The sequence below is a fragment of the Symphalangus syndactylus genome, chromosome 21 (assembly GCF_028878055.3).
Source record: "Symphalangus syndactylus isolate Jambi chromosome 21, NHGRI_mSymSyn1-v2.1_pri, whole genome shotgun sequence".
Lineage (NCBI taxonomy): Eukaryota > Metazoa > Chordata > Mammalia > Primates > Hylobatidae > Symphalangus > Symphalangus syndactylus.
Genome location: NC_072443.2, coordinates 77316716 through 77334833, shown reverse-complemented (window position 1 = coordinate 77334833; position 18118 = coordinate 77316716). Strand labels below are relative to the sequence as shown.

At 43.4% G+C, this 18118-nt stretch overlaps 1 protein-coding gene across 3 annotated transcripts in view; it reads right to left on the bottom strand.

Moving 5' to 3' along the window:
• Positions 1 to 17804, bottom strand: part of LRIG1 (leucine rich repeats and immunoglobulin like domains 1) — a 123000-nt gene extending 105196 nt beyond the window's left edge. For all 3 annotated transcript variants that reach the window (XM_063630779.1, XM_055260370.2, XM_055260371.2), the window contains exon 1: positions 17584 to 17804. In XM_063630779.1, the coding sequence (XP_063486849.1) occupies positions 17584 to 17804 (221 nt within the window). The remainder of the gene's footprint in view (positions 1 to 17583) is intronic.
• Between the last annotated feature and the right edge of the window lie 314 nt (positions 17805 to 18118).

Below are 18118 nucleotides of genomic sequence, written 5' to 3'. Positions count from 1 at the left end.
GCATATTTTAAAAACTGTTTAAAGTCAGGGAAAATATTCAAGATATTGAGTCTTTAAAACATAACTGAAATAGGTGTTCAGCCTCAGACATTACTGGAAATTTATAAACTATCCAGTGATAATATTTATCACCGAATAATGAAATCAGTTGTTCTTTTTTCTTTTGCACTTTCTTCTCTATTCAATAAATGCCTAACATTTGTCACCAGAAAATCAAAAGTAATAAAGACATAGTAACTAGGCTAATAGATCAATAGCACCCCCTCCAGCACCCGCCGTACGACCACCAAGACAGTAATCTGCCTAGACTATTCCAGCTCACTGGGGACAAAAGGCTTCCCTACAGCATCACAGTCCAAGATCTCGATAGCCATTAAAAGAAACGTGTGAGGCCGAGCTCATCAGGCAGAACACAGCTTCCCACTGCCCCTGGCTAGCAGGCCTGGGAGACTGCCCAGAGAGCAGCTACGCGAGCTGGGTTAGCAGTGGTCTCTCTGCCATGGATGGAGATCCTGCGTGTCTGAGGATGGGATGGGGGCCAATGTCTCACATCTGAGGTCCAAGCTGAAAAGGCCCAGATTTAGAAAGGTATCTGCCTGAAGTCTCCTGCTATAGAAGCTTCTATCAATTTACACAGTTACTTGGGCTGGGTCCACAGAGGGCAGGGTAACCTGTCCTTAGTGTTCTTACAGCTCCCTCTGGTCAAGGAAAGCAGTCTTTTTCTCTGCCAGCAGCAACGAGGGAGAAAAGCTACCTTGGCCTGGTCATTCTTTTTGTCAAAGCAGAGCCCTGAGCAAAGTAAGAGCTCAAGCAACCGAAACCAGCTGCCTGGCGAGGGCTCAGCATAAACCGAGCAGAATAACCACAAGGGGAAGGGTGTCTAGACAGCCTCGGTCTATGGAAGAAGCCACCCTCCCCTGCAGTGTCAACTCTGGAAAAGCAGGCTCCAAAACGCGGCTCCAGCAAAAGAGCAGATGAGAGACCATGTCAACAGCTGGGAAGGGCACCGCCGGCTCTCTCACCAAACGCAACACGGAGGAGAGCGGCTGGGCCTGGCCCACCTGCCAAGGACAGCCACCAGCGATCCAGCAGGGACGAAGCGCCCGAGGACCCCGTGTGGGGACAGTTCACATGCACTGCTTAAACTACAAAGCCACTTCAGTGACAATTCTTGAATATGGGACTTTTCCAAAATTCAGAGAGACCAAAAAGACCGCCAATTCTAAATGTGGCAGGTAAACAGCCTGTCATCTTTTCAACTTTGGTTCTATTTGTTTCTTCTTCCTTTCCGTTCTTCTGAGTTTCTCAACACTTAAAGACTTTGGTGGAGGGTGGTGAGGGGTATAGGAGGCTACTAAACAAGCAAGGTATATTCAGGAAATACACAGATGAAGCCTGTGAGGTCTGAATTATTCTATCTGGCAGAGGTATTTCCATAGGACGTACAGGACTCTACAGAATGAATGCCACTATCTATATCTACACTGATATCTGTCACGAGCATTTAATGTGTCACAGGCTTCACGCTAGATTCTGGGAATACAATGGTGGATTGGAAACAAAGCCAGTCCCTGCATTCAGGGAGCTTATAGACTAATGGGGGAGTCAGAAACGAATCAAACATTCACACAAAACTTCTGTACATAGCACTGCAGAATCCTCACGATGGGAATCTAACTTAAAGGGAACATCAGCCATGGTTTCTATGGGGAAAAACGTTTAAGACAGATGAACAGAAATCTGCACGGCAAAGAGGGAAGAACCATTCTCCAGACAGAGGAAATGGTGGGTGAGGGACATGGGACATGGTGGTATTAAAAAAGTCTTAAAGCCCCACGTGGTGGCTGGGACAGGTGGAGCCAGGTAAGAAGTGCGATGAGGGGCAGGTGGACAGTAACAGCTTTAAGCAACGGGATTCATGTGCTCCAATTTGCGACTCTGCAAAGACCCCTACAGGTGGGGGGCAAGGGGTTGCAAACAGATGTGACTAAAAAGCTCTCTCCTCCCCCTAAAGTCTGCATAACAAAGTGAAATAGTAATGACAGAAAAAATTCAACATAAAATTTATCCTATAGGCTAGGCGTGGTGGCTCACACCTGTAATCCCAGCATTTTGGGAGGCCGAGGCCAGTGATTGCTTGAGCCCAGGTGTTCGAGACCAGCCTAGGCAACATGATGAAACCCTGTCTCTACCCTGCAAAAATACAAAAATTAGCCAGGCATGGTGTGCACACCTGTAGCCTCAGCTACTCAGGAGGCTGAGGTGGGAAAATTGCTTGAACCTGTGAGGCAAAGGGTGCAGTGAGTTGAGATCACACCACTGTACTCCAACCCAGGTGACAGATTAAGACTCTCTCAAAAAAAAAAAAAAGAAAAAATTATCATATAAAATTATTGATAAATTCCACCTTTCTCCTTCCATCTTGCTGCTACATTCCTTTTCTTTTGAATGAAGGGTGGGGGCAATGGGTCACTGGTGGCCACAGCACTCTCCCAGGACTACGTACGTCTTACAGGGCCACAAATCCAAGGCATGCCAAAGATTTCAGGCAGTGCATAAACTCCATCAGCAGGCTAAACTGTTTATATGTTCTTGAGTTAAAAATACACCATTCGGGTCAGCGTTAACACCAGGGCCTTATCACCAAGGCTGTCTGTGAGCTGGTTACACAAGGCTGGACCATGACTCGTCCATCTTTTTAGATGTTTCTCAATCTGCAAAATAACTAACGATTCATCAGTGAGATGATCATAAAGCCAACAAATATACACGCATTTGACAAAAACACTTTCCAAACCCAAGGATACTTTACTGTTTATAAATAGTTTACTTTTTTTGATCCCCAAGCATGTAATATTCACAGTTGCTCCAGAAACCAAAGGAACATGGAACAGGAACACAAACCACAACCTAACAGAAACAATAAACAACAGATGGCAAAACATATGTGCATGTTACCACCCCCTTTACCAAAGAGGCAAACCAAAAATGGATCTGACACACACGCCTACCAACAAAGAAACACGCTCTTCAAGATCACATTCAAGACACGATGTACAGAGCACCAGCTGTACAGCCAGAACTACACTAGATGCTTCAAGCCACCAAAGACCAATCGGCCTCCAGGAATTCAGAGACGTCAAAGGGAGGCAAGAAAGAAGGCAGTGTTAGTCTTACCATATTTTCTTCTAAATATGTACACACAGGTCTGAATTCTAACTGGCAACTGCTAGACCCTAAACAAGTCATTCAGCTACTCTGGGTCTCATGTATACAACAGAGACAATATTTTTCATAGAGTTAAGATGGTGATGATCAGTTAACACAGATATATCCTGCTGCAGAAAGGTACACTGCTATTATTGTGATAGTTACAATAATAATATTATAGCTACCCTTCCTCAAGCTTCTGCTTGTGTGTTAGGCCCTGTGTTAAATATTTCATTTTTTTCCTTATAACAAGCTTAGGGAAGTCGGCACTACAATTATTCCCATTTTACAGAAAAGGAAACTGAAGTGGATTAAATTGCCAAGGTCACCCAGGAAGCCAGGCCCCAGAGCTGCCTCTTAACCACTGTGCCTCATGAACAGCACAGCTGCTGCATCTCCACAACCATGGCCCCTCATCACCAGATGCCTGGAATGCAGGACTCTGAGAAGACAAGGAGACAACATTATCTTCCCCTGAAGACCCTGGAATACTGCACTGCTCTGGGCTTTTCACTGGTTAGTAAGGCACCTGAACTTATTTAAAGAGCTCAAGAAAAATGCTTAAATTCTGATTCTCAAGTCACAATCGACTCAACTAATGATTCTGAATAGCTGATGTTTATGACTTTTTAAAAGTCTCAAAACAAAGGAAAAGGGTCCCAATAAGTAAGTGTGGCTATCATATTGTTTTCCATGTATGGACATGTCTATTTTAGGTATCACAGATTCACGTCCAATCACTCGGCCAATTTCACCTCCATGCTAATATTTTAAACTCTGACTAGAATTTTCCAACTACAGTGTAACTTTAAGCTTTTGTGTTTCTTCTACATTTAAAAAGAATGCCATTTCCCAATATATAACTCCCAGATGTAGAATTCACAGATGATTCATCTCACAGAACAAGTGTTCTGAGACATCAGCTCCAAATAGAGGAAAAACTTGGAATTCCCTTCGCCCTCAAAGTCAGAACTCGCCTAGATCTGCTTTGCTCAACAAAGTTTGTTTTCAATTATATTTCCAAATTCTTCTAACAATAACTCCACGGCGTCTGGCACCAACACATCTGATTCTTTGAAGTGGTTCTCAAGCAGAAAGTAGAAAATAAGGAGAAATGGGAAAGGAAGAGAGGACTATCCATAATTTTTGTTTTAGGTCAAATATTCTCTCCAAAAGTTCTTACATATAAAATCAGACAAACCACAAGCTATGACTTCTCATTGAGGGGCCACACTGCAAGAAGCAACAGCAATTGAAGAAAGCCTCTGCATTTAGCCGCTGGCTCCAGAGGGGAAAACAGACCCTTAGCACAAAGAAAATGGCCTTTTACTCCTGATATTTAAATTCCAAAAACACTCCTATGAAGTCCTCCACACAGGCCAATCAGGAACAATTACACTTCAGGGGTAAACCTCAGAACCCCTCAGAGAAACAATGAAACTGGGGGATCCAGTCCTGCCCTGAAAGAATGTACTAAGCTCCAAGACAAAGTGGTAAGGCAATAAACAAATAATTATCAAGGGATTCCTAGGTACATGAAATTGAATGATCCCTGCTGCTTTCAAGTCTAAGTGGAGAGAAACACACACACACACACACACACACACACACACACACACACACACACACACAGGGATGTGTGAAAAGTTACCTAATCAGATAGACTCAGAGATTCCCCGGGAAAGGACAAGATGTAAACAATAAATTCACCAGAACGAGACCAAGTGAGTAACAGGGAGAGTGTGTGACACCGACACACCAGGTTGGAGGAAGGGTGGGAAGATCATTTGGCCTGTTTTGAGCTCAGAAAGCACAATGGAAAAAGGTCATCTTTGGGGCTTAAAGAGAGAATTTTTTTTGTAAAATCTAGTTTTTTGGACACTCTAAAGTAGTCCCTAATTGTTAAACTTCTGTCAAGAAGTTCCAAACCACTAATTGTTCCTCCAACTTCTTGCATTTTAGTTGCATCCCCAAACAAAACTCCAAATTCCAAGAATTTGTTCCGGAAAACAATAATAAAAATAAAAATAAATTTTTAATCCGGAAGTTTCGTTTTATGAAAATTTACATGATAAAGAATGAGTGGAAGGAAAAGAAAAGCCCAAGAATTCCCACTGAAGGCACTAATAAATTCCACGTGGAAGAAAAGTGGACATCCAGAACAAAGAAAATAAAAGCTTCTAGATTCTCCATGACAAGTATTTTAAGGAGTCCAATTACTGTCATAATTCTCAAGATTTTCAAAAAAAGTGTAACTAAGAGGTAACCAATGCAAACCTAGGTAGATGGGTAAATTTAATATGAATTTGGCCAAAAAGAGAGTCAGACTTCAAAATTAGAAAAAGCCACAGCCGGGCGTGGTGGCTCACACCTGTAAGTCTAGCACTTTGGGAGGCTGAGGTGGATGGATCACTTGAGGTCAGTCATGAGTTCGAAACCAGCCTGGCCAACATGGTAAAACCCTGTCTCTACTAAAAATACAAACAAACAAAAAAAAATTAGCCTGGCTTGGTGGCAGGCACCTGTAACCCCAGCTATTTGGGAGGCTGAGGCAAGAGAATCACCTGAGCCAGGAAGGCGGAGGTTGCAGTGAGCTGAGATCACACCACTGCACTCCAACCTGGGCGATAGAGTGAGACTCTGTCTCAAAAAAGAAAAAAGAAGCCACTAGGCCGTACATGTTAACTGGCTGAGTTTCTACCTTGAAAGGGATACAAGAAAGATCTCCCTGGTAAAATGGATGGGAAGCTGGCCCAGAAAGAACAGGCAGTGCAGTGAGTAGCTGCCCTTCCTGTGGCCATGACTATAGGATGTGACAGGTGGCCCACCCAGTCCTTAAAGGCAGTTTCTTAGCATCACTTACAACTTCACTTATCACAAGTATTCACTGAAGGACTGCCTGAGAAAGATGCTGCCTGCAGTGGCCCTGAAAAAGGACCCTTTGGGAAAACATGCCTGTAATTTATTTTCCTGGGTTTTTTTTAATTTTTACCTAAGTTCTTAAAAATCTAAATCAAAGATCTAAAGTGGATCTGCACCAGCCTCCACAGTTTTCTTTAGGCCAGAGGGAAAAACGAGGTAAAAATGAAGGAAAGCACCACTTTCTTTGTGGAGTATTCACTCCTCCTCAATAATATCTAAAGGCTCACAAAAGGGTCCCTCATTGAGACTCTGCATGCACATACCCTTTTTTCTCTTTGCTGCTTATGGTATCCATCTGAGAATTTCACTCAGAAGTAGCAAACATTGGCCCAGCATGGTAGCTCACACCTGTCATCTCAGCACTTTGGGAGGCCAAGGCAGGAGGAATGCTTGAGCCCAGGAGATCAAGACCAGTCTGGGCAACATAGCAAGACCTCATCTTTACAAAAAATAAAAACTAGCCAGGTGTGGTGGCACACGCCTGTAGTCCTAGCTACTCAGTAGACTGAGGTAGGAGGATCACTTGAGCCTGGGAGGTCACGGCTGTAGTGAGCCATGATTGCGCCACTGCACTCCAACCTGGGTGACAGAGTGGGACCCTTTGTGTGTGTGTGTGTCTCACACACACACACACACACACACAGAGACAGAGTATGTTTAAGTATCCTAGACACAGATCAATTTAATTCTTACCATCCAATGAAATGTAAGTTTACTCCCTTTTTGCTTCAATTAGAATAGAATCACGAACCTAAAAATGAGGAGTCTTAGAAGTTATACATCCCTTTACAGACAGGAAATGAAGTGACTAGCCCAAAGTTATGCTGCCAATCAGTGGCAGAGCTGGGACAAAACCCCAACATCTCCTGAGGCCCAGCCATGAGCTAGTTTCCCATTCTACCACATCCTCACTTCCATGACTTTAAGAAAATTAATTTTTTCCTCTCAGGTGAAACATTTTTATGCCTCTTTGGTCAAGCACCCCTTTAAGAAACTCCATGAAAACGTGGTCTCCTTTCCGTCCAAAAAGACGTTCTGAGCACCACGACCTCACATAAAGTTTCACCCAAGTAAATAATAAGGTCAGCCAATCTTTATATTAGGATAGTAAGGAAATGAATATAATTTACTCATTTCTAAGTATTGTTTCAAATGAACTTGTGAAAGAATCCAAAAATCTCCATGGAAGAGTCTCTGATTTTTCTATTGGGTAAAGCATAGCCCTGGATAAGGCCAAACCACCCAAAGCGAAGAATCCTACACAGACTCCAAATCTGAGAAAACAATCAGAGGAATTTGGGATGAGGCAGATCTTAATAACTACAGGGCATGTCAGCTTGTTTTCTGGATCTCTCCTCCTTCAAGATGGAAGGAAACCCTGCTCCCTTCGAGCTGCAGCCTCTGCATCCATCACTTCATTGCATCAACAATCCACTTCCTGGAAGCAACGAGCTCTTCTGACTGTTTATAAGTTTTGCAAGCACTGGGAGCTTGTGTGCCAGAAACTCACACCAGGCCAGGTGGAGGGAGGAAACCACAGACACAGAGAAAAATTCTTCTTAATTAAAAATAAAACAAAAACTAAGACGGAGGCATGATGCTGGGTTAAGGTACCACCACACTGCTAAAACTAGATGAAAGAATCATGTTCTCCCAATCTGCAAAACAGCACTTAATTTCATAGAATCTCTCAATACTAAGCTTTTCTGCCCCATAATTTAAAAAAAAAAAAAAATGCATTGGAGTGTGCTTCCACTTTCCTAAATGGAGAACCCACTGCAAATGGTGTCTAATTGGTTATCATATAAATTTAATTAAGCTTCATAGATCCACCAGTTTAACCTGACTATGTTGGATAGCTTTTAAAGCCACTGAACACTCCATAATCTACCTGGAATTTGATTTTCACAGATAGAAGATGGAAGTCATTCCAAAAACTAGGATAAAGTGAATGGAATTTGGAGGACTAGTAATTCCCATTCAGATGCCTAAATGAAGCTGCAGCTAGCAAAAAATCCATTCTAAAGAAGCCCCCTCACCAACAAAGTACCAGACTGAGGAGAAATTAAACTACGGACTTTTATAAAATAAAACAAACCATTCAGCAGCTACTTGGAGAAAGCATTTTCAAATCTGTGTGACGTTTAAATCAAGCACAGAGGGTTCCAGGAACCTAGTTCTTTGCTTTTTGAAGATTTTTCTTACAGGCTGCCTCTAACTCTATTTAAAGCAGCCTCAAGTAGCCACAGCTGGAGGGTCAGGCCTTACAAAGTAAACAACAGTTAACTCAATTCAGACTCATGACTTAACTACAACCAATGGCTAATTATCCCTCTATTAAACAACAGTGTCTGAGACATCACTTTTTAAATGATCTATTCCATTTCTAATTATGTTTGTTCACAAATGGATTTTAATCAACAATTAATAGCTTGGTAGAAACCTCCCAAGTAAGAGCTATGTGGAGAAAGTGGAAGGTTAATCAGAATTGCACATTCTGACAGAGGACTAGCACAAAAGAGCTTGCTAAACACCTCCTACAAAAGAAAAAAAATCTGTTTTGAGAACATATAAACTAGGGTGCACACAGTATGTGCCCAATAAACATTCTGTAAATATATAGCTTACCAAAACGCCCTTTGGAAAAACACAGCTAAAATGAATGTCAATTTTTTCAAAACTTCCAATTTCTTAAAACCACCCTATAGTAAATAGTATGGTATATAAATTATATCTCAATAAGGCTGTTAATTAAAAAAAAAAACCTATACATTCGCAGATAAAATGATATGCCTTTGATTTATTTCCAAAAAAAAAATAAATAACATGGAAGGGCAGAAGCATATTGGGAAACAGATCAAATAAGACAGTTGATGATTGTTGAAGGTGGGTGACAGGTACCTAGAGTTCATTACATTATTCTGTCCACTTGTGTAGGTATTTACCTTTCTCCATATTCAAAAGGTAAGAAAAAGCACTCCAGAACAACAGAAGTGACTTAGTTTATTTAAACTACCCGCCTGTGTATCAACTGTTCCCTTAATTCAAAATTTTTTCTAAAAACTATGTATTTCAGATCACCTCACAAGAAAAAGAAGCTGTATCTGCAACAGCCTACTTTCTAATCAGTTGTAAGTTTTCTCTAAGCGGAGCCCAGCTTGTTAATTTCTTGTTATCCAGCCCAAAGTGCTAATGCTTGAGAGACAAATGCTTTCAAACAAAAGAGCACTGGAACTACAAGATTTGAAACAGCAAGATTATCTATTTATTCTCCAGTTCAGAAGTGTTCAATCCTTCTCATTGTATTTAACAGGCTATCATCAAGTAGGTAATCCGGAAGAAAAGAATTTCAGTGCAATGTATGCTTTGACCAAGATAAGCAGTAAATTATTTGAATGGCAAATTATAAATTGGTGGAAGGAGCAAAACAGGGAGGGGGAAGCTGTTAAATGCTGCATAAAGGAGTCTTAGAAAATAAAGTTGTGAGTTGTTTTTTTTTCTAATCAGCTAAAAAAAAAGAAAAACCCTGCATTACATTCATCATGTTTCTCAAAGTCCAGCTAATTCTGCTCGTAAGAGAGACCTTCACTCATTTCCTTCATTTTCTTCCTAATAATGTGAGATCTTGAGAATGCAGACCATAAAAGATCAGAGATTAGAACTTTTGACCACAAAAGTTCAAAAACTAATCAATGCAAAACACTTAAAAAGAGGCCATGCCTTCTTTAAACCCTCTAAATGTCACCTTTTGCCAAAACAAACTGAACAAGCAGTAATTAGAACATGCATCCTGGTTCATAAGGAAACCAAAATGTATTAGGACCTGCAGAAATGAACAGATTGCTTGTTCGCACAATGGGCCTTACCGGTTATGCTAGATTAAATAGTAATAAAGACGCAAACAATCGTGGCCGTTCATGTGGGCAAGGCTGTGAATCATGGCCATTCACTGGGGAAGGAACTCAGGCACAGGTGCACAAGGAGTGATAGCAAACAGCAAACGGCTATTCAGGTGGCATCCTTGCCAGATTCCTCAAATGACCCTGTGTTCCCCGCCTGTGTCCCCTACAAAGTTACCATGCAATTCCAAACAGACCAAAACAAATGAAAAATGTTCTTCGCATGCAACTCCACAATTGTCTCCTGTCCTCCCTCCTCCTCCCTCAAGGTTCTCCAAAGAGAAGTGGGTACCAGTGAGGATTCAGCCAGCCCTAAAGTCTGTAACTTAACCCTGTTTGGAAGAGCACACCTGCATTTTTCCAAGCTATTGACTGAGAGGTGCTACTTGCATCTTGGTAGGGTTCAGTTTCAATGAAACCCTGGGAAATAATAGGATAAAATGATCAGTTTAAGGGCATCTCACTTCCCTGCCACCTTCCCGTACCTGCCTCCCTTCCAAAAGGATAGCGCTAAATAGACATAACTATTTGTACAACTGGAATCGATTTATAAAATACCTCAATAATTTTTGCTAATTATATAATCTGTTGCAACTGTTCATAGCTTCCAGCCTGTTTGGCTAAGATTTCCAAGGGCACCTGAGGTTCACTTGTGGCACTTCATACATATCACCAAAAATCCATGGGAGAAGGCTGCTTCATACATATCACCAAAACTCACAGGAGAAGGCTGCCATCTTCCCACCCCAAAAGACTCCTTCATAGCAGAAAGGTAAACATTTCCCAGGAAAGCCTTTGTCACCAGCAATCTGGCTTGGAAGCTGGGTGTGGTAGCATAAGCCTTGTAGTCTCAGTTACTCAGGCAACTGAGATGGGAGGATTGCTTGAGCCCACGAGGCTGAGGCTGCAGTGCGTCTTGATTGCACCACTGCACTCCAGCCTGGGCAACAGAGTGAGACCCTGTCCAAAGAAAAAGAAAGGAAGTAAAGAAAGAAAAGAAAGAGAAAGAGAAAGAAAGGAAAAAAGAGAGAAAGAGGAAGGAAGGGAGGGAGGGAGAGAGAAAGAGGAAGGAAGGGAGGGAGGGAGGGAGAGAGGAAGGAAGGGAGGGAGGGAGGGAGAGAGGAAGGAAGGGAGGGAGGGAGAGAGGAAGGGAGGGGGGGAGGGAGAGAGGAAGGAAGGGAGGGAGGGAGGTAGAGAGGAAGGAAGGGAGGGAGGGAGGGAGCGAAAGAAAGAAAAAAGAAAAGGGAGGAGAGAAAGGAAAAAAGAAAGAGAGAAAAAGAAAATGAAAGAGAAAGAAAGAAAAGAAAGAAAAAGAAAGAGAGAAAAGAAAAGGAAAAGAAAAGAAAGAAAGAGAAAGAAAGAGAGAAAAAGAGAAAGAGGGAAGGGAAGGGAGGGGGGAGGGGAGAGGAAGGGGAAGGGGAAGGGAAGAAGGAAGGAAGGAATCTGGCTGGGAGAGATTGGCTGTGAGACAGGATAACACATTGGAGCTACTGAGGCCTTTAACCTTCAAATTGTGCTCCAGAATCATCATAAAGTTGATGCACCCAAGTTGAGGAACCTAGCTAAATATAGGCATTATCTAACTTTGTCCTCACAGCTTCTATAAGATAGAGCATTTTTCTGTCTTTTTAGACATGAAGAGGTTTGCCCAAAATCTCACATGTAGCTGTAGACTGGAGGTGCAAGGGATGGACCATAGAATTAACTTTCAACCCCTTCACCACCACTCCTTAATGAAGAGTGTCAGTTGGGTGTGACCACCAGGGGCAAGGGCCCCTGCATATTTAACATAGTAAAGGTGAGGAAAGCTTTGTCCTTTGCCCATTCTCTCCCCCAGTCAATAACCCAAATGGAGACCAGCTGGGTAGCAAATGCCCATTTAGAAGATATAAAGAACTAAAGGCAGGAAATGAAAAGTATAAAACCCAGTGAAATGGAGAAACAGCTTAAAAAAATGAATCACTTCTATGAACAGATTGAAGTTATAACTTGTGTTTCAAAAGACTATGCATAAAGTACTTGAGTAAAAACTATTGATAACAAATTATACAAAATATAAGAATATAGGAACATATAAAGCAAAAAGCCTTTGTATAAGAGAAGTTCACAAGCATACCCATCACCCCCTACAAAAGAGACACGAATTGCCAACTTAATTGCCAACTTAAAATTAGAAATTAGACCATCAATAAACTGCAAATTTTTTCTGCAATCTTTATTGATCCATTCATTTTGCTTAATAACAATGGTCATGTATCAAGTACTTCAGCAAAAAACTTCTGTCCTAGTCATAATTGGACAATTAATTGGTCAGTCGGGACTGCCCTTCTAAACTGTGCAGCTATATCAAATTCTTTGAGCAAAACATAAACGCAGGTCCCAGAGGTAAACTATTATAAAAATGTTAACCGCTGGTCTTCAAAGTGCTCTATTTCTTTGCAGAGGAGATAAGTTCTGAGTTTCTTGCCAATTTCCACACTTTAAATTGAAACAAAAGCAGAAGATAATCACGTAATTGACACATAAGAACTGAAGCCATGAGGTAGATAGAATGAACGCTAGTGGCTCAGTGTCATGCTTAAGTCATAAAAAATAACAGTAACGGTCCCTAAATTTCCCACAGGCTGGTAAACACTGGAGATTTTTAGATATTTGCCCTTCCCTGCCTGGGAATTTTTCCTTCACCCCTCCTCCCTCTTGTCTCAAGACAATGCCATCAGCCTTTGAAACTGCATCCATTGTAAACAGCTCTGAATATTAACACGGCCCAGAGTCCCGTTCGCTTTTAAACCCCCAGGGTTTCAAATTGCAGTCACTGAGGAGGGGGAACGTACCCAGTGGGTAAATGTCACATAGCTCATTCAAAAGGAATTGAAAGTTAGGCTTGCTGGTGAAACTTAAAGTCCTTCTACCTATGGGGTAGGTCAGAGGAATCCCTTTTATGTTTAAAACAAAGGAGGAAAAGAAGACAGACAGACTCTGGTACAACCAACATCCTTTACTGCATATAACAACTTTCAATTCAATGAATCCCTCTTCTAGATTTCCCTCTCCTGTGGATGCCACTTTTTAAATAACTATAGGCTATTTTAAACAACCTCCACCCAGCCTTCCTAACAGACCTTCCGGCTTTAGCAGGTGCACAGCACTGGGCCAGGTGCATTGCTAAGTCACACAAAACCCCAGTGCTCTCTCCCGCATTCCTGTCCACCCTGAAAGAGAGGATGCTGAAAAGACTCTGCACCAAGGAGACACCCCTGCAGAAGCGGGAGAGGCCCTTTCATTGTGATCACGGTGTCTGAGGGAGAGAAAGGTCAGCCAGAGGCCGTCCCAATGGACTCAGGGAAGCTGCAGGGAGAACCCAGGCAAAGTAATTAACACTGGAGGGAGGAAAGCTTTCAGCTAACGGTGAAGAGCTGGGGAGATGGGACATGAGGACATCCACTAGGAACCAGCTCTCATCACACTACACTTAACGTTTCTTCATCTTTCTGAAGATGGTTCCAAGAATTACTGCTGATAATATGTTCAAAAGTCCAAAGTCTGTAAAACCTAGTAACCAAATACAATTATGCAAAGAGACAACACACTACTTTTTAAAACAGTCCCTTGAAAAGCGGGGCAGGAACAGTTCTGACATGTCCTAAAGGCAAGAGGGACATTGTGTGCCAATACGGAGTTAATTTACATGGGGCGCTGGGGATCTCTGGACACTTCCTACTTTAGCTGTACTCAGAGAATAGATATTATGCCCACAATTTCACAACAGCAAGACTTAAACAGTGTGCCTTTTTCTCACGACAACCAATACTATTTGCCAGAAACCTCACCTTACTAAAAAAAAAGTTGTCAGACAGCTATCAACAGACAAGCTCTCCCCCATCAAGAGGGAAGACACTTGTTGCAAGAGAAAAGGACTCTGAGCTCAAGCTAAAGTTCCCTGAAACTCTAAGAGCACTTGCACCTTTCAGACTGTATTCTTGGCAATTAACCTGTGTTTAAAATGCTCCCTATTCCAAACAACCCTTCCCTGTCCCACAAATCGGAAGATGTTCAGAGTCTGTTGAGTTTAAGTGATATGGAGAAGGAAATATTTCAGGACCACCCATACAACAATCTACTTAAAAAAAAAAAAAAAACATGAATCTCAGTTTAGGTTCTAGAACAATTTGGTGATCTGCACTTTAAACTTAATTTGCATAAACAGGATGGAAAGTATTTTCCAAACCCTTAATTCACAACACCCTGCACACCTGGGCCTTCCAGCACAGCTGTAAAATTTGAAAGACAAAGGCCTTCTTTGCTTCCCAACTACAATGGCAACCACAGTTGGTGTTTATTTTCTAATGTAATCATAAGCACCACTTCTTTGCCCAAACTGGCAAGGTTAGATTTAAGCTAACTGATTTGGTATTGCAAACACATAGTACAAAGACATCCAAATCAATAAACTCATCTTAATGTGGCTCAGGATAACCACACTCGGTATACACTTTTGTGAATATCCTTGCTTTTGAATGCTCTGTCATCTTCACTCCACACTGAGAACAAAAACCAGGGTTTGTTCTTCCTCTAGGCCTGCCTTCCTAATCCCAACCCAATGGGCTACCATTCAGCTCTCAGGACATTTAAACTAGCAACATTTTGTGACTAAACACTGCTCAAATTTATGGCACAGGTAAGAGTCTAAGGTAAATTGTATTTAATACTTCTTAAATAGCTTCTGAAGCCATGCTCTCAAAAATAATTTCAAAGAAAGCAAATATCTGAGTTCTAAGAAGTTCAACTTCTTCTCGGGTTCTGGGAAGTTGGAATAAGGCTTGGCAGTGGCTTGGTGCTATTTATGAATGTGCTAGTTGGACCATGCCAATCTCACCTACGTAATGGGCTGGGAGACTCAAATTATGGCTTGACTACTACAACTATAAGTTATTGTGCTGAAAAGTTATCCTCAGGCCCCAGAAATGAACCGATTATCATTATCCATTCTGTTTCTTCTATTCACACTGCATTTACGTTCACTATTTACAAGTTTTACTTTTCTTATATTAGGCCTAGAAGCAACTTCCACATTAGACACACAGTTTGCAAAAAAAAAAAAAAAAAAAAAGGTCCCATAAAGCCACAGGTCCTCTGCTATCTCAAACCTACAGCCTGAAGTTGTTTGAACTAGCTGCAGTAAATCCAGTTCATGGATTTATAAACTAGCTCAAAGCATTTTCTAGACACCGTGGGCTTAGAGCGTGTAAACTTGATGAAACTACAAGATATTTCATTATATCATATACATATACAGACACTTTCTCCCCTAAAGTCTTGCTGAATCTTAGCCAGGAATAAAAACCATATAAATACTCTTATGGAAATTCCAGAATAAGACTCATGGAGACTAATGATTTAAATTCAGAAGTCTGAAGTCTAGAAAAAAAAGAACACATTTGCTTGATTTGTCCTTAATCAGAAATAAGATAACTTCAAAAATATTTTTCAAAGGATAGCCATTTTGTACTGCACACTGTGTTGCTACATACTAACCAGAAATCACGCTGCTCATATCTTAAAATCGAATCAGTCAACACCATAATCAGTATACTAAAGTCTACTGATGCTCAAAACACCCACTTTGGTATTTACCGATCATCAAATGTGTGAGTAAAAGAGAAGGATTTCAATTTTGAAGGTATTTATGCCACGTGAAATGTCACTCCTAGGCAACAGAAAGCCTAAAGAAATAACCAGTATGTTTGCTCCAAAAATTAAAGGGCAAGGCAAAGTGGATCTTGTGACCATAGCAAAGTGCAAATAAGAGGACACCCTGTCCTCTCTGGGAAGTTACTGCTGTGGAACTAAGTGCCTTCCCCACAATGCCACTGACACATGGCATTGGGAGTCACTCTTCCAACAGGTGAACACTTAAGAAGTTAATCTGATTCTGCCCACATGATTCCATTAAAAAAAAAAATACCGTATGTAAGGGAAAAATCACAATACCCCAGACTAAATAAGATACTACCTAAGGACAATACTGGGCTGTATCTCCCAGTACTTAACACAGCTCTGCCTCCACCCTACGACCACTGATTTTCACTAACTCAGTAAATGCCATAGAAGTAGATATTGAAAACCTAAGTGTAACTAAAGGGTCCTGGTTGTCTTCAGAACTCTGTAGTACTTGTTCATAGAGCAGTGTCTGGGGCCAAGTTAAAGATTCGTGCCCCATTTTGAGAGCTACAGGATCTTTACATTTAAAAGGAATTAACTTTTCTTCCCTTCACGGCAGTCAGAACTCAGGCCACATTTTCTTAAGCCACAGGTGCTGGTTACGACTTGTGACACCAGTTTTCTCTTTTCAAAACAGCCATAGTCATGCCTGAGGTTACTGCTGTGCCTTTCCTATGTTCTAGGAAAAATGTCCAATTAGTCAACCGAAATGCGGACTATTTAAGCTAGGCCTTTTCTGGAAAGGTACTAGTGGTTCTACGGAGATGCTAATTACCGATAACTGAACAGGATTTGACTCATGGACCAGATTTTTTAGACGTAAAAGAAGACTGTTCTACTCTACCATGTTTACAGAAGTCTAATGCCTTTTTTTCCTGCCAAATCTCCTGTAAGAAGTGTCCCACTAAGTCCTAACAGGCCCACATCCTGACAGCACAGAAAAGAACCTCTTTCGGGTGAAAGAAACTGCTTAAATCAGCCAAGCCCCTGGCACCCTCTCCTGAAGCAGCACTACTCCAAAACTCATTTGCACCATTTATGGAGGAGACAGTCTTGAGGGTGGGCCCCACCCCACTGGATCACCAAGCCCAATGGGGCCCCAGGGAACATACAGGAAGGGTCTGGAACACAGTTCCGTAAAATGCCAATCAGGCGGAAAAGGACAAACTCCCAGCACTCACAAGTCGCCAGGAACTGTCAAAGCCCTCTAACTCAGGGGTCCTCGGGGGAAGACTGCCTTCAGCCCCGCAGAGAGAAGCAAGTCAGGCCACCACGGTCTTCGGGGGTCAGGAGACGGCTACACACAGTACCAACTAATAAATAATGTAAACGAAAGATTGGAGCCAACAGCCACCTTCATTCATTACCCACTGGAAGACCAAGGAGCTCACACACCAGAGTTGGATTACGGGAGAGGAAAAGGAAACGCACCCACATACCCCCACATAGACTTCTTCACACTCTGCTCCAGACATTTCCCACCCACTCACCCGCAAACACACTCAGCTCCAGACTCCCGCTCCCCAACCCGCTGATGGCCTGCACGACGCGTGCTGGCTAACCCCCAAACCTCTACGACCCACGCTCGCTCGTCTCCAGACCCCACGAGGCACGCTCTTCTCCTCCAAGCTCTCTCGCATGCCTACTCCCCCGGACCTCCACGCAGGGTCTCCCCTCCGCAACCCCAACCTGACAGTCTTCCAGCACGCGCAAGCACGTCCACACACACACAACCCAGTCCGCACCCCCTCCCTGCGTACGAACCCCCGCCGCCCCGTCCCCAAGTGACAGAGCCCCGGGGCGCAGAGAGGGCGGAAAGGGCGGCACTCACAGGCTCCGCGTCCAGGAGGGCAGGTCCCCGGGCAACGCCGCCAGCCCGCGCCCACCGCAGTCCAGTGAGTCCCCGGCGCAAGTGCAGGCGGCCGCGCAGGGCGCCCGCGGGCCAGCCGCCGCGGTTGCCGGTTCCAGCCGAAGCAGCAGCAGCAGCCAGGGAAGGAGAAGGCAAGGCGAGCGGCGCGGGGCCCCGAGCGCTCCCCGGACCGGCCGCGCCATCTTGTCTGGAGCGCGCTGCGAACTCCGGGCGCGGGGACTGTGAGGACCCGAACAGCCGCAGAGGCGGGCGGGCCCGCGGGGCGCTCCGCTCGGCTCTAGACTCCGCGCCGGGGCATGGCCCCCGCCCCAAGTTCTCTCTGCGGCCGCGGCTCCGGCACTCAGCGGGCCCCCGGTGTCCGGACCGCTCCGCAGCACCCGGTGGGGGCCGCAAACCCCGCGCCCATCCGGGCCGGCCGGCCCGCTCGCGCTCGCTGCGAACTCCGCCGATTCGGGCAAGGGGTACCCAGCATGCGCTCCTCGTCCGCCCGGGGCAC